Source organism: Engraulis encrasicolus, chromosome 20 (assembly GCF_034702125.1).
Source record: "Engraulis encrasicolus isolate BLACKSEA-1 chromosome 20, IST_EnEncr_1.0, whole genome shotgun sequence".
Taxonomy (NCBI): Eukaryota; Metazoa; Chordata; class Actinopteri; order Clupeiformes; family Engraulidae; genus Engraulis; species Engraulis encrasicolus.
The window spans coordinates 24577824-24595628 of NC_085876.1; the positions used below are offsets into that span (position 1 = coordinate 24577824).

The window sequence follows — 17805 nt, forward strand, 5'->3', positions numbered from 1 at the left end:
TCAAAAACATCTGCCTTCTCTCTCTCTCTCTTGTGCTCTCTCCCTCTCTCTCTCTCTTGTGCTCTCTCTCCCTCTCTCTCTCGTTCTCTCTCTCTCTCTCTCTCTCTCTCTCTCTCTCTCTCTCTCTCTCTCTCTCTCTCTCTCTCTGTTTGCTCATTTTTAGTAGGGCTTATCTCCTCCAGTAAGTGAAGTTGCCATGTTGTTAAACTGCTCCCCACGTTGTTTACAGGAACTGCTAGAGCTACCTCAGTTTCTGTTTGGCCCTGTGATTTTGTAAGATGTCAAAAACCAAAATATTAAGTCTTGTTTTGATGGAGAATTTGTCTTAAAGAAATTGTATGCAAAATATTTTAATACAGTTTCAATGAACATTATCCACAACATGGAAATACTATATTAAATAGACAAAAACATCTAATGTTTTCAAAGACTGAAACATGAAAAGATACAATGTATTATATTTATGATACATAGTAGAAATAAGTAGTCTTCTCTGGGTGCACAGTTTAAGAGGAAACTGCTTGAAATACCTATTAAATAATACAGCCATAGTCTTCTGCTAGAGTAAATAAAATCCTTATCAGACATAACGAATAGGATTCTGGTGTGTTCTCATTGCAGGAGAGATCTGGTTGTTTTATGTGTCCATGTTAAAGCCTTCGTTTGCATATGGGTTGGAGGATCTGCTTGGCTCTACTGCTTTAGATCTGCAGCAGTATCGCTGGATGAGTCTGTACAGGGCCACGATAGGTATGGGCGCCACTGGAATAGCCACCAGCAGAACACACATGGCAAACACCCAATCAGGGTAGGGAAGGACCTCCGTCTGGGGGAAGTTGACCTGCAAACAACCAAAATAATAATACCATTAATATTATAACAGTTGTAAAGGATTTATATCCTATTTTTATTAATTTATTCATCACACTCCCAACATTATGAAGAACTGAACAATCAAGAAGAGCAGAGCCGACGTACATAGTCTGGGTTCCATGCTGGGTAGGTGGGCACTGTTGTGGCCTGGACTGCCACGTATGCCACTAGGATGACCACCAGCAGAGCAGGGCTGATGCCCATCCAGCACACCCTCCAGAACAGGTTGGGACGCTTCCCTGTCATGAACTCGATATCATCACTGAACCTGTTTTTAAAAAAGGAAAATTATTTCTGTATCTGCAATGGTGTAGTCATCACCAGCATTATGAGTGTTCTCTGACTGTCCTATCAATGATCTTGACTATGCAGTAACCATGGCCAGAGGAAGAATTTGGAACTCCATGGGTTCATAGCTGACCAGGGCAACTGTTGTTACTTCTTTACAGAAACCTAGAAGTGAGGAACATGTAAAGAGAACTGTCCAAATACGTACTGTTTCATGCCACGAAACGCAACGACTCCAATGAGCTCGAAGAAGGCGATGATGAGCAGAGAGACTGAGCCCACGTAGTTATTGAAGATCTCCAGCCAGTAGTTTCCAGAACCCATGGTGAACACCAGGCCAAACAACAGAGATATCAGACACAGAGTCGCTGCGCAAAACACAAAAGGATTGATATGTTTATTTAAAGCCATAGACTATAAACTGTAGGCCTACATGATGTAATTCTGTAGTTCCCTGAACCCAGGTTGAATGCCAGGCCGACTAACAGGGACACCAGAGCCACAATCGTTGGACGAACATATTTATATATTGTGTACACAGTTACAATTTGTTCAATACATTTTTTGATACATACATACATAGTCTAAAGAAACTCCCGCACACTGACCATTTCGCTGTTCTTTCTTTAATAAACGACGTTTCGGTACTAGACCTTCATCAGGCATCAGGAGATTGCCTGATGAAGGTCTAGTACCGAAACGTCGTTTATTAAAGAAAGAACAGCGAAATGGTCAGTGTGCGGGAGTTTCTTTAGACTATTGCTGAGCAACCCATGGTGCCATCTCCGACGCACCTGCCAGCTGAGGTGTGTGAAAAAAGCTGAAGTGATACATACATACATAAAATGTCACAATTGTGACAGTATGTAGAGCAAAATTCCTCATATGCCTATCTGCGCACAGCCCAACAAGTGCCGAAGGACAGCCGTGCATAATATTGACCAATAGCAGGGCCTTGCTGTTGGCCCAATTCACCCAGTCAGCTCCTCTGGCCCACCCAATAAACTGAATTGATTTCCCCTCTGAATGGTCGTGCGGTCCAATCACTGCCAGTCATTTGGCATATTGATTAGCAAACTTAGGGGAAAACAAGCAATTTCATGGGCGTTCCAAGAGTTGCCGACTGCATCAATTCCAGCCCTGGTTCCATACCTGAGATGAGTTCACTGGGCACCCACTTGGGCAGTATCTTGAGGTCGTTGAGAGGGGCCAGGACACCTTCCAGATTCCCAAACATGGAGGACAGGCCCAGGCTAAAGAGCATGATGAAGAAGAGAATCGCCCACACCTGAGAGCCCGGCATGGAGATCACCGCCTCCGTAAACACGATGAATGCCAGGCCTGTTCCTGATACGCTCTGGGTGATGAAGAACAAGTGCGATGTTACATTACATTGTAGCATTTTAGGGTAGAAAAAAAATTACTCGATCCTTACACTTTTTTTTTGTTATACCAACATAACAGCAGCCGTGTTTTGGCCCTCAAAGGCATCTTCAGTGTGTGCTTGAGGGACAAAACATGCCTGCTGATATGGTGGTATAAATAAATTGTTAAAGCATTGAGAGTGCAGCATTTTCTGCCCTAACCTGACATTTTGTTTACTCCTCACCATAGTTATTTTCCATCCCAGAAGTTGAGCATTCCTATCCCTTATTGCATTGTAGCATTTCTTAATTAATAGCATTTCTGCCTATCTTAATTCTTTCATATGCACATATAGTAGATCCTGAAGTCTGAAAGGGAACTTTTGTCTATTGTTACCTCGTCCAGGAACGTCTGAAGCTCACACTTGGTCAGATTCAGACTGGAGACTTTGGTTTCATCGGATGAGGTCAGGCTGACTAGCCAGCTCTCATAGTTCTCAACAGTTATGTTCTGATCTCCAACATCAAAGGCGTTGGTGAGAGCCAAGATGTTACTGAAAGAAAAACAAAGTGACCACAATCAGTGTGTTTTACCAACAGGTCCCCATCAAAACTGCCCACTGCAGGGGCCCCCAGCAGAAGACCCTGCAATGGAAAATGTCACCAAAAAATGTTGAGAGGGCCCCATGTCTTTATCTCGCCTGGAGTCCCAAAATGGTTAGAATATCTACTGACCACAATAGAGCATTTTCAAACTGATGAAAGAACCTCTATAGGAATTCTTTAACAAGATACTTTAACTTATTATTCCAAAAATTAATAAAATTTGAAGTAAGGTCTTTTCCCAAGTTTGTATAGTTACATCTCATCTAACTAGTTATTTATACATGAAGAGCAGGGGTCCGTTTCTCGAAAGCGTCTTTGCTATCGTCGTTAGCAAAGTCTTTCGTACGAGCGACTCAACTGCATCTTGACAGCGACGCTCACCACTAAATCCAAGGGAATGGTGTTACTGTACGTCTTAAGACGGTTAGCAACGACAATAATCGAGAAACTGACCCCAGAGCAGTAGCTGCTATGAAGTGAAAGTAGAACTTAAAAAATAATAATAATAATAATAATTCTTTATTAAAGTAAAAGTAGAACTACTCTCACTGTGTAGTATCTACCTCATTTGATACAGTGGAATAACTGGTGTAAAACTGTAAGATTATGTACTGGTACTAATGTTATTAGACCTACATCAGCAAGAGTACTTTTTACCTCTATTTCATACACGTCTGAGCAAGACTATTTGGCAATGACAATGACAATTCCGTTGCCTTTTTTGACAATGACAATAAAGTCTTGAATCCAATGGAAACTTTTTTAATCTACATGGCTAAGGTAGAGTTCTATACCCCTGTAGGCAGGTGTTGTAGTTTGTCATTGCCTTGAAGCCCAAGATGGCGAATATTGAGATGGAGGCGTAGAGAGAGGTGGCACTGTTGATGCAGCCCACTAGAAGTGTATCTCTTTCACAGTTGTTTCTGCAACACACAAAATAATTCATTTGTTATTGACCATTATAGTTAATCATTATTTGTCATACATTTATTTACTGCTGCACTACTAGCTAAGACGGCTTTTGTGTTGATTGGCTATAAAGGCCATGACATGGGGTGAATACTACAAAGCTGGTTCAGGATAAGTTAAGGTTAAGTTAAGAGGTAAATCATCTAATAGAAGAGCCTGGAGTCCTCATTTTCTTAAGAAATGCTCTTGTATTAGAAGATTTACCTCTTAACGTAACCTTAACTTATCCTGAACCAGCTTTGTAGTATAGGCCCATGGACAGCTAGAAGTCTCAATAAATATACCTAAGAAACAAAATGAGAACTCCTATGGAAAATTCCTACAATACAAAAAAAGGATTGATGTTTTTTATTCCAGTAACAATTGTACATTTATGACTTCTTAAAACATTCAACATTTTAAACTATATTTATTTCAGTGTATTATTTTTTTAGTTGAAGATAGTGTGAAGTGGCATGGTTACTTCTCTGCGTTGTAGCTGGAGAATGCGATGAGCCCGCCAAAGGCCAGTGAGAGGGAGAAGAAGATCTGAGTGGCAGCGTCCAGCCACACCCTGGGGTTCTTCAGCAGCTCCCACTGAGGACCACAACCACAGTTTTATACTGTAAATCACATCACTGAGGACCACAACTACAGCTTTATACTGTAAATCACATCACTGAGGACCACAACTACAGCTTTATACTGTAAATCACATCACTGAGGACCACAACTACAGCTTTATACTGTAAATCATCACTGAGGACCACAACTACAGCTTTGTACTGTAAATCATGAGATCACTGAGGACTACAGCTTTGGTATAAACACAAACACTCGCCCAAATTGTCTATAAATACTGTCAGTAATTATATCATTGAGGATCACAACCACAGTTTCGTCATCACCTCGGCCTGCAATACATACTCAGCAGCCCAATAGTCAAGACTTCTTTTCTTTTTTTGAGGGCTGAGTGCTGAATCAACCCAGCATAATGCACTACCATGAGTGATGACAAATGGCTAACTAACTAAGGTACATACTGTATGTCTGGAGCGAAGAGGTGGCTGAGACCTTTCAGAAGAAAAACAAATGGCTAAATTGGGTTTAGAATTGGGATTAGTGTTTAGGTTGGGTGTCTCTCGAACGGCAGTTGTCTCTGTAATTTATCCAAACATGTGTTTTCATATTTCATGCCATTCGCAACGCGTCAGCCCGTTTAACTAAAGGCTTTTTAACTTCACCAGCAGTGTGCCTTGGAATCTTTGGCAGACCTTAATCAACAGCCACAACTGGAGCTAAGCCTGACCACAAATTTATGCAACTTTATTTCCTTGAGCCAAAGTGCACCTGCTAATGAGAAAAAGTGAAGCAACACTCCTCCATGATCAGCATTCCCCAGTGAACAGTTGATTTTTGGCATAAGGGTAAATTGGGCTTAACATTTAGGTCCGGTGTTTCTCGAGCGCTAGATGTCTCTGTAATTTATCATTCTGTGTTTTCTGTGTGGAATAAGAGATGGCCAAGTGGTCAGTGTGGGCAGCGTTGCCAGATTGGGCTGTTTCCCGCCCAATTGGGCTGCTTAGGATGGCCGTGTGCGGGGAAAAATAGCATTTAGCAGGAAACACCCGCGCAATTGTTGCCATAGAAATCAATAGAATTGAGCGGGATTTTGTGCTTCTAGGCGGGTTTTGAGCATTTTTTGGGCTGGAAATCATCAGCCTCATCTGGCAACCCTGAGTGTGGGGTACATACATTTGGAGTGAATAGGTAGATGAGGCCCTCGGTGGCTCCAGGGAGAGTCAGAGCTTGCACCAGGAAGATGGTCAACACCAGGTACGGGAAGGTGGCCGTGATGTACACTGCCTGGCAGGATAAATGGGTAAAGAGGATTAGTTAACACTGGCAATGTTACAAAGTACGACATACAGTAAGTGATTTTTTAAAATGAATAATGTTAAATGCCACAATGATCTATAGTTAAGTATGCAATTATCAATCTAAAGATCTAGGACTGACAAGACCGATTTGTGTTTTTCTATACATTTACGGACATATGATGCAACTTCAGTAATTCACTAGTTTTGCCATTTTTAAGCAAGTGAATGACATTTTAGTAGCCTCTTACTGCAGCTGGGGTCGCCTGCGACCTTATTCACTTGCTGAAAATGCTAAACTACATCATAACAACATTGCTATGACATTAGAGATTAGACTATGATATTAGAGAGCCATAGTGCTGCGCTAAGGGGTTAAGCATTAGCTTTTAAACTTGGATTTTCTGTCTCAAAACTGAAAAAAACTGCATCTAGATCACTAGGGTGCATCTAGATTAATAGGCCATTACCGGTCCTGTAAAAACACTGTGCGAGGGGACGCCGTGATTCCGACCTGGGGGTCATTTCCCGATCCTTCCCCAATTCTCTCTCCCCTCACATTCCTGTTAGTCTCACACGGTCTTAGCTAATAAAGGCACCAGAAGGCAATAAAATATAGAGTACCTTGCCAATGGTCTCTATGCCCCTGATGAAGCAGATGTAGACGATGCACCAGGCCGTGGCCAGGCACAGCACCAGCCACCACTGCAGAGAGCCGTTGGTCTCAATGTTGGACGTCACGTTCAGTGTCTGTCTGTACCAGAAGTAGTTGACAGGCGTGCTGTCCACACACTCTTGTACATAGCCTGCACAAAATAAACAGAGTAAGATTTCTCCAGAACACAGGAGCTGACACAAGCTGCCCCACTCCTCCACACACACTCACACACATGGGTAGATGACGTGACGTGTAAATTTTGCTGTCGCAGGCTCTTAAAATTAAGTGAATTTATGCTTTCAAAATTGTCAATGCTTTAAATGATTAAACTAATGTCGTTGTTGTGAAAAAGTAATGTGTAATAAATACAGAGCTTAAATAAGTATACTTAATTTTGAGTCAAATGTCACATTTGTCCTATGGTGTGACTGAGGCAAGCCTGGTTCTCCATATTAAAACATTTTTAAATAAATAATCAAAACTCAGTCATTTGTCTAAACAACCCTGGCATGTTTTTCAAGGTGTCTATTTTAGCAAGTGGCAATGCTTAATTTTTTTCCTGTTTTTCTGAGACTGTATGGACTTATGAAACTTTGTCGCAGAAAACAATGTCCTGTGGTGTGACATCATATTTTTGGTTAATTCTGTGGATAATTATCTATTGTTGAAGCTCCAGCGGTACATAAATTGTGACTTTAGACCATTAAGAAGCCAATGGCAAGGGTGGATTTTAGATTTTTCTCTCAGAGTTCTTCAGTCAATCAATTATGTTTTGCTACCATAAGATGTATTAGTTTTGTAGTCCTTTGGTGTGACAGCCATAAAATACATTTTGACAATAGTGTATATTTTTCATATTTTTTTCTTATGTAGATGCATGAAAATGCATCTTACTAAAGGTGAAATTGTATTTCAGTTGGCAACGACATGGCTTTAAATTAACTCAAAAGCTCAAAAGTCCTATGGTGTGATGGTAAAAGTCCTATGGTGTGATGGTAAAAGTCCTATGGTGTGACACTTTGGAGTATCACACCGGACAAACAGGTCACACCAATGGACTAGATATTTGAGAAATAGCTTTTAAAACAACTGGTAGTACATATTTTTTTGTTGTTGTTGTTTGACTAGATAAATATTGTGTATTCAAATTACTTGTTCCTTTATTGGCCTTTGGAATTTATACTTTGATGCATTGTTGATGAATATTTGCTGTTGATTTTAGATACTGTCAAATGATATAAAATGTCATTAATGGTGCTTTGAAACCATAAAATATAACGGTAACAGTGAAGGAAAGATCAGTGAGAGAGTATATAGAGGAGTATAGATGAATAAAGTATGCTGTGGAGAGCTCAATATACAGCATAAATATGCTGTCCAGCTTGAGAAACCAAACAGGCACTGGCCATGGTGTGACAGTCATAGCATACCTACAAAAGTGTGATGGTCATGCCAAGGTCACACTTCAGTATGAGTCTTATGAGCTCTGCAGGTTACATTTAATGACCGCATGGCTGTCATTAAGAGTTACGATAGGCTGATAATCGACGATTCAAAGACTTATAAGTTGTAAGTGTAGGTCCATATTGACTACAACATTATACTATGATCAAAAGACAAAATAATCATGTTGAATTATTTGTTTCTGGCTCAGTTTTGCATTTCTGTCCTTTAGCGTGACATGAATGTCCTACGGTGTGACATGTGTTAAACGCTCAAATAGTTGTCTGAGCTAAACAATATGTTTGATAAACACTGAATATTGCATTAGGGAAGAACAAATTATCGTCCCTGAAAAGTTAGTATAAATTCGGACAATTTTGAACATTTAAAAGAAAGATATCCCTGTTTTTCCTCGAATGTTTCTAATAATCTCACATCTAATGGGAAAAAATACTTAAATGGTAATTTCTCATTAAATTAAGACTTTAAAAAATTGCAATAAATATGAAGAGTGTAACAATGTTCATAAAACTCCATCAAGCCATTTCTACATTACTTAATATATTTATTTCTTAACGTCACACCAAAGGACATATTTTCAGCAAATTGCTTTATCAACGTAAATAAATAATCAATGAATAGACCAACATTGTGACCACTTGGATTTTTTGAAAGATTAATTGCTGCACTATGTAGACATATACTTTTTTCCCTCATAAACAATGTTTTGTGAAAAAAATGTTTTTTGCTGCCTATCCGTCATCTACCCACATACAGTACATAAGGCCGCTGACTGCTTTGGCCGGGCCCAGGACAAAAGTCATCTGAAAGGGACCCCCAGCCCAGTATATACAATGTAATGTGGACCCAATTCTGAGCCCCCTCTCTCCCTGGGCTCAGGACAACTGTCCCCTTCTTCCCCCCCTGTCGGCACCCCTACACACACACACACACACGCACTTAAATGACTTTTGAAGTCCTCCAAAATCTCCTTGTGTGTGGGGGTGACAGTTTAGTCACGACGAATGTTAACGTGAACGCCATGCTTCGCAATCACAGTGCATTGGTGCTGTGCTATAGCACAGTAGTATTAGTTCCTTCCTGTACCTGATAGGTCCTCTTTAACGGGGCATTCACTCCAAGGCAGCGGGTCCTGGAAGGAGTGAAAGAAGTACCAGAGCACCCAGGCCAGTATGGTGTTGTAGTAGAGGCCCACCAGGAAAGACACCATCATGGAAGCCATACCTGTGCACACAGTTTGGCAACATTACGTTACACATAGTGGGCAACGCCTGTGGAGCAGTGTTGCCAGATGTGTCTGATCAAATTCCGCCCAAAAGGTTCTCAAGAACCACCAAAATGCACTAAATTCCACCCAACTTAAACAAATTGCATTGATTTCTATGGGCACAAAACCGCAGGGGAAAAAAAACGCCAAATGGCCAATTTTTCCCGTTTTTACCCGCAGACGACCATCCCAAGTAGCCCAATTCTGGCAACACTGCTGAGGAGCTACAAGCTAGAGTTAGGTTGTTGGCCATACCTGTGCACACAGTTTGGCAACATTACATTACACATAGTGGGCAACGCCTGAGGAGGAGCTAAAAGCTAGAATTAGGTTTTTGGCCATACGTTTGCACAGTTTGGCAACATTATTTATTGTCAATTTCTTTACATGCACTGGTCATACAAAGAATTTGAAATTACATTTCTTGCTTTCCCATACAGTCTATGTCTGTATGGGAAAGCAAGAAATGTAATTTCAAATTCTTTGTATGACCAGTGCATGTAAAGAAATTGACAATAAAGCCTACTTGAACTTGAACTTGAATTACACAGTGGTCAATGTCTAATGAGCTAGAAATTAAAATTGGGTGTTAGGTTAGTTGTGCTTGAAGAAAAGGCAAGTTTTCAAGTGAAATATGTGTTATACAAGTATGAGGTGCAGCAGTAGCAGAGTGTGCATTGATAGAGTAGAGCAGAACAGCGTATAAAGATAGTTTATTGATGACATCAAGGTGTCCATAGCAAATAAAAAATGGCAAGCATATAATCTCTTCAGAGAATATTAAAAAAAAATGAAATCATAAGTAAATCTCAGCACCCACCCACTCCTCCCAGGTAGGGGGAGATGGAGTTCCACACCCCGATGCTGCCCAGTCGGAGCCGCTGGCCGATAGCCAACTCCAGGTAGAGCAGAGGAAGACCCTCAAACACCAGCGCTATCAGGTAGGGGATGAGGAACGCACCTGTACACAGGTAAAACACACACACACACACACACACACACACACTAGTTTGCCAAAATAATCATGTACAGTGCCCTCCATAATTATTGGCACCCCTGGTTGAGATGTGTTTTTTAGCTTCCAATTATTTTATTTTTTTTCTAAATAATATGGGACCTTAATGGAAAAAAAGAGAAAAATCCAACCTTCAATACAAGTGCATTTATTCAGTGGGGAAAAAATCCCACATAAAGAAATAATTATTTGACATCAAATAATGTGTGTCACAATTATTAGCACCCCTGGTGTTAATATTTTGTACAACCCCCTTTTGCCAAAAAAACAGCTCCTAATCTTCTCCTACAATGTTTCACAACATGGGAAAAGACAGAAAGAGGGATCTTCAGCCATTCCTCTTTGCAGAATCTCTCTAAATCATCCAGAGACCTGGGTCCTCTCCTCTGTACTCTCCTCTTCAGCTCACCCCACAGGTTCTCAATGGGGTTGAGGTCAGGGGACTGAGATGGCCATGGGAGGAGCTTGATTTTGTGTCTGTCTGGTGAACCATTTCTGTGTAGATTTGGCCATATGTTTAGGGTCATTGTCTTGCTGAAAGACCCAGTGACGACCCAGCTTCAGCTTTCGGGCAGAGGGCAACAGATTTTGATTTAAAATGTCCTGGTATTTCAAAGCATTCATGATGCCATGCACCCTAACAAGGTTCCCAGGGCCTTTGGAAGCGAAACAGCCCCACAGCATCACTGACCCACCCCCATACTTCACAGTGGGTATGAGGTGCTTTTCAGCATGGGCATCTTTCGTGGTACGCCAGACCCACTTAGAGTGTTTGTTGCCAAAAAGCTCAATCTTGGTCTCATCTGACCAAAGCACACGGTCCCAGTTGAAGCCCCAATACCGCTTGGCGAACTCCAGACGCTTGCGTTTATGATTGTGAGTGAGGAAAGGTTTTCTCCGTGCATGCCTCCCAAACAGCTTGTTGGCATGTAGACAGCGCCTGATGGTTGATTTGGAGACTTTGTGACCCCAGGATGCTACCATTTGTTGTAATTCTGTAACAGTGAGCTTTGGAGATCTTTTGATTTCTCTTACCATCCTCCTCACTGTGCGTGGTGGCAAAATAAACTTGGGTCCTCGTCCAGGCTTGTTTACCACTGTTCCAGTTGTTTTGAACTTCTTAATTATTCCTCTCACAGTGGATATGGGCAGCTGCAGTTGAGTGGCAATCTTCTTGTGGCCTCTGCCTGACCTGTGAAGGTCGACGCACATCTGCCTCACTTGTATGCTGTGTTCCTTTGTCTATCCCATGTTTAAGAGTGGATAAGAGAAATGGCCTCGGTGTCACGTCATATTTATACCCCAGTGAAACAGGAAGTGATGAATTACTAATTAAATGTTCCTACATACTCTGGTAAACTTTCTAAACTACTGTAGAAATGACAGAAATGCTTCAATTATATTTATTTCCTGGGAATTGTTAAGGGTGCCAATAATTGTGGAACAGGTGATTTAATGAAAAATAATTATTTTTTAGTCAGGGATTTTTTTATTTTCTTACAATTAATTTGAGTTGAAGGCTACATTTTCCTACAATTTTCAGTGTGACAGTATTCTTCTGCAATAAACACTGAATTTATTTTAAGGCTTTTAACACATCTCAACCAGGGGTGCCAATAATTATGGAGGGCACTGTATATCAGGTAGGGGATGAGGAACGCACCTGTACACAGGTAAAACACACACACACACACTAGTTAGCCAAAATAAACACGTATATCAAGTAGGGAATGAGGAACGCACCTGTACACAGGTAAAACACACACACACACACACACACACACACACACACACACACACACACACACACACACACACACACACACACACACACACACAAGTAACACAAGTTAGGCTCAAAAACACCAGTCCTGCTTATCAGGGATAAGAATCGTACCAGTGCAGAGGTCACATACGCACACACACTCAGACATACATACACAGATTCCACCACTGCCCAATATAACTAGAAAAAAAGAATCACATTTTTGAAATGACACTGTAGTTACTGTTTCTGTACTGCTACTGTACTCTAGTTAGGCTACTGCTCTGTTGATCTGGTCATGAGGTACTCTAGTTAGGCTACTGTTCTGTTGATCTGGTCATGAGGTTGATAACCTTGCAACTAACTTCCCATCTGGCTTGTCTCTCCTTGTCCTAAAAAGCATCAGTAGCGGTTATTCCTTTTTACAGACTTATGTAAGCATATTTACTGTCTTATGTAGTCTACTTGCTTGAAAAGTGATATGATGGCTCCACAATCCAGCAATCCGTCCATTAACATTTAAAAAGTAACTTGTAATTGATTATAGATTATTCATTAATCAGTGGAGATGAGACCTTATCAGTGTCGGTTGACAGCTAGATGTCGATAATCAGCCATTACATTTAAGACCCTTGATTGTGCATTGACTCGGCAACTTGTCACTTGTTGCTGTATGTCCCTTCACTTTAAATGCCATCTTTTTTTCCCATGGGTTGTTCACATGTAGCCTTTTGTCATGCCATGATTGCAGTTTATTTGTATAACTTAAAGGGTAACTTGAGCCAATTTCAACATGCAGTTGTAATGCTCACACTACCATGGACTTGTCAGAACCTGAGATTTTTTTTTTCTTCTTCAGCCTTTTCCGATATGCTGGTCATTGTAATGGGGGCAGGTGTTTGTTTACATTCCAAAAAAACATCTTGATTTATTCCCAAAAACATCCAAAAGGTTATGCAACAACATCAGCAGGCAACTAGCAAACAGTGATAGGCCTACCTTTTGGGAAAATATTTGGAGTAGGCCTATGTTAAGATTTTTTAAAATGTAAATGAGGGCTGCCCCCATTAGAATAGCTCATATCTCGCAAAGGCATGAGCCAAAAAATGCAGCACCACCGTGTACTGACAAGTCAAGGGTAGCGTGAGCAATACAACAGCATATTGAAATTGGCAGGAGTGCTCCTTTAAGCATTTTAACTAATTTGGTCCTTTTATTGAATACCACCTTTATCATATTGCTGAACTGTTTATTTTATAGCCTACGTACTGAATTTCTTATTTTTTTCTGCTGTGTTCTATTACTATGAACCAAGGAGTGACCTGAATTAACTATCTGCACTCCTGTGAATGTATACAGTATGTAGGGATGAAAGACACAAAATAATAATCCTTTCACCTCCCCTCCATCATAGACCTGGCAAAGGTACCAAGACAGACACAGACACAGACAAGATGCTGAATTATTAACTGCTCATAATAAGTGGAACTGGCAACCTTGTTAATGCAATCGTGTTAACATGGCAGTTAATGTTTGCATTCCCTGGCCATTTCAATCAGAGCAACCTTTCCCTCCTAGCAGAAGTATGGGAATCACCAAGTTACTCCACCCCCGCCAATACCACATATACCAAGACTCTAACTACTATGACGCAAGCGTACAGTATCAAGACCATGAGAAGAATAAGATCAAGACCAAGATGTTGGGTCTCAAGACAAGAGTAACCAGTCATAAGAGTACAGACAGTAGAGAGTACTTGTCTATGCTATCACCTGTAGGCTGTGACTTTCACTGAAAGGGCAGTGTGGTTATAAGCAGGAGATAATGAATTCTCACATAAAATACATGCCATTACATTCCTTTCTCTGACTCACCTCCCCCATACACCTGGCAGAGATATGGGAATCTCCACACGTTGCCCAGGCCCACCGCAAAGCCAATGCAAGTCAGCAGGTACTGAACTTTGTTGTCCCATTTAGGCCTCTCCTCTGCACTTTTAGGCCTCTCCTCAGCACTTGTCTCCACAGTCACACTGCTGCCATTTTCGCTGACAGCCATCCTGTACAGAGGGGGGTCCGAGATCTGTGTGTCCCAATCCTGTGTGTCCTTGAAAGGACTGTGATCCGTGAAAGGACTGGCTGGGTGGGTGAGATGAGGTCTTAGATTTTAACTAAGACTTGGTTGCTCCAGATTGATTGTTTGCTGAAGGCCTCCTATAGCCTTTTGCGCAGGGTGCCCTCAGTGCTGTTGGTGGTGAATGTGCATAACCCTCTGTGAATGTCTTTTCTCTTTCTGTCTCGGGCTCTCTATGTCAATGAGCGCTGCTTGTTTTGGAGGCTGTGTCATGGAGGCTGGTTTTTATAGGCCTGGGACATCAAGGAGGGAAGAGTTGGACTGGAGATGAGCCAACCACCATTTCCTCATTCATTTTACTTTGTTCATCTGAAATGATTTGATTGTGAGCAAGAGGGGGAGGAGGAGGAGAGACTGTGTAGTACTTTCGTTCAATCAGTAACTACAATATACACTCTCACTCTGTGTTACAGAATGTATTTAGTCCACAGTAACTCCCATCCCTGCACCGCAAGATGTATGGTTGGTCATCTCCTGTGCCTGCTCATAAAGTATAAAATTTTTTTTAACAAAAATACTGGTAAGAATCCATCATAACCAATTTTACAGGCAAAGTAAAGTAAGCACATTTACAATTGGAATTACATTGTGCGGGTATTCTCTGTTATATGTAGGCCTATACTTCTTTTTTTGTATTGAACATAGAATGCCCTCTCGGTATGAAATCTGCCATACAAATAAACATGCCTTGCCTTACAATCAGAATTTGACTTTGGCAGATGTTAGCTCTCTCTTCACACATCCATATTCTCAGCCATAATAGTTGGACCAGGGGTGAAGATTATTTTGAATTATATATAAATACATGAAGAGTTCAGATGCAAAACCCCCTAAGTGCCTTTTTAGAAAATAATCTTAATTCATTTTTATTTAATACAAAGCTATCAAAATTGCATATTTTTATTTTATTTATGTAATATAACTATTTATATATATTATCAAGAACGTGAATGTAAACCAAACCAACAATGGGGTTCTCTAAAAATATAGAAGTGCAGGTCTTCAGAAATGGAGTTTTTGCATCTGAACTCTTCACATGTATAATAATATTATAATAATAGTAAATAGTTAACAAAATGATTTGTGGATATTGAAAAATACAATACTAAACAAACATACAACATTTTTACCTCTGATGTCTGTTGTGATGCTGTTTCCCCTGAGTTCATCTTTATGAACATCATAAACACATGACATCATAATCACCTCTCCCTGAGGCACTATACAGCTAGAGGTCACTGTAGCTGCAGCCTATGTTTTAAATACAAATGAAAATAAAAACACTTTCATCATTTTAAAGCGATGGTTCGGAGTAGAATCACCCTAATGCCATTTGAACCGTGACACCCATCCACCTTTACACCCGAAGTGTTTTCTGCCGCAGACTTACATCAACAGAGTTGCCGTGTTATTCGATGTTTATTCCGGTTAGCTTGACTCAAGCGCATATGGATACTGGGCACCGTCTCCAAACTTTCCCCACAAAAATAACATGTCATTACACCAAACTTCTGCAGTAGCACAAATATGGTCTGTACTCACGAAACGAAGCATTTGGAAGTTTGGAAATAGTCCAGGAGTTTAGTATTATCAACACAAGCTGAATAGCTTCTCTGCTGCTAAAGCTGTGCCAACGTTACTTCCGTCATATGAGACAAGCCCGTAAAAGTCTTCAACAAACTTCCAGACGAGAGTGTTAAAAAAGTTTTCACTGAATTGTGATTAAGGCTTATATTTTCAAGGCAATACTTAAAATATATTTCAAATCTTACCTACTATCAATTAGACAAGGATTTTCGTTATCAATACTGATGCTGAATTCACTTTTCATTGTGCATATTATGAGCTTCGTTGAGGACTCTTACATGCTTGTCTTAGATGACGGAAGTAACGTTGGCGCAGCTTTAGCAGCAGAGAAGCTATTCGGCTTGTGTTGATAATAATAAACTCCTGGACTATTTCCAAACTTCCAAATGCTTCGTTTCGTGAGTACAGACCATATTTGTGCTACTGCAGAAGTTTGGTGTCATGACATGTTATTTTTGTGGGGAAAGTTTGGAGACGGTGCCCAGTATCCATATGCGCTTGAGTCAAGCTAACCGGAATAAACATCGAATAACACGGCAACTCTGTTGATGTAAGCCTGCGGCAGAAAACACTTCGGGTGTAAAGGTGAATGGGTGTCACGGTTCAAATGGCATTAGGGTGATTCTACTCCGAACCATCGCTTTAAAAAAAAAAAAAATGGATATAGGGGGTCAGTGCTTTCCCTTGCCAGCTCTTAAATGATCAGTTGACCAACTCATGTATGCAGAGGCACATCTTGTCACCAGGCAAGGCAGGCAGCCACTTGGGGCCCCCAAGTTATAAGTGTGATAATAGCTCACACTTTACTACCGTAGTGGGAATTTTGTTTCAAATGTTCATTACTTTGAATTTTCGCTTGGGGCCCCACATTACCCTCTGCATGTATGCCAATTTATAGGCAATGCGTGTCCCAGGTCTCCATGTCTGGTAAGCTCTTGTCCTGGTCTACACCAGGCTTCCACTGAACCTGGTGATTGGCATATGGAGGGGCATATTGCATCAGATGAACTCAAAATATGTTTAGCCTATATTTGTTCTTAAAGCAGTACAGAGGAACTACAGTCACATGCTAGGTAGTGCTGCACCTTTTCCCTGTGTGTGTGAGACCAAGGCTGTACTGTTCTATTTTTGTTCCAGATCAGTTGGTACCTTGACACGGTAGGATGATGAAAGAAGGCCTTATATCCCAACATACTGTAGAGCAGTATGTACCACAGATAGGAGGACATGGGTTTCTGAAGGGAGGTGAAATTTCTGTTTTTGTCATGGTGCCAGTACACAGTGTGCACAATAAAGTTCATTTTAGCCATAGTCAGTGCATACAGTAGGAGCCGTGAATGGTGTGGGCATCATGCTCTGGGTACTTTCGTCATGGGGGAGGATTCGAGGGAGAGCACTGCTCATTCTGTCCCCCATCCGCCTTCTGGTAACCCTCGGGCTACAAGACGCTAGCTAACCCATGATTTTGTGCAACACTCGCCAACACCTGAGTAGCATTATCTAGGGGAAGCTAGCCATTACGCATTGTTTTACACTACAAATTCAGAAATAGTGAAGATGAAGTCCATCCCCACCTAAACGCTCACAACCCACCTCCCATCCATCACCACAATATTCTATGTTTGTACGACCCTTGAACTATTGCACTAAGCAAGGGAGTAACTTTGACTTTGACATTGGTGGGGACACAAAATTGGTGGGGGTTCGGGGGAGAAAATGTAGAAAATATAATTGTTAAAAGTACAATTTTAACGCAATATGTGAATGTATTAGCTAGGGGTGGGCGATATGGCCAAAAATGTATACCTCGGTATAATTTTAGTCACGGTATATATCACGGTATATCACGGTATTGTACATTTGTTTAAAATTGAAGCGTTGCAAAATGACAAAAAAACCACATTTTTTTAACCTTTGCATTTGATTTTTGGAAATGACACAATGTCCTTTCATATATGTG

General features: G+C 40.9%; 1 protein-coding gene across 1 annotated transcript; it reads right to left on the reverse strand.

Annotated features, from left to right (window-relative positions):
• Positions 1–417: 417 nt before the first annotated feature.
• slc6a18 (solute carrier family 6 member 18) lies at positions 418–14738 on the reverse strand. The gene is made up of 12 exons (XM_063184858.1): positions 14000–14738; positions 10166–10306; positions 9165–9302; positions 6581–6762; positions 5835–5945; positions 4564–4676; positions 3926–4054; positions 2923–3079; positions 2314–2518; positions 1370–1529; positions 979–1141; positions 418–841 (listed from the first exon to the last, which is right to left on the reverse strand). Exons 1-12 carry the CDS (start codon positions 14181–14183, stop codon positions 638–640), a joined length of 1887 nt encoding a protein of 628 aa, XP_063040928.1. The 5' UTR covers positions 14184–14738; the 3' UTR covers positions 418–637.
• Between the last annotated feature and the right edge of the window lie 3067 nt (positions 14739–17805).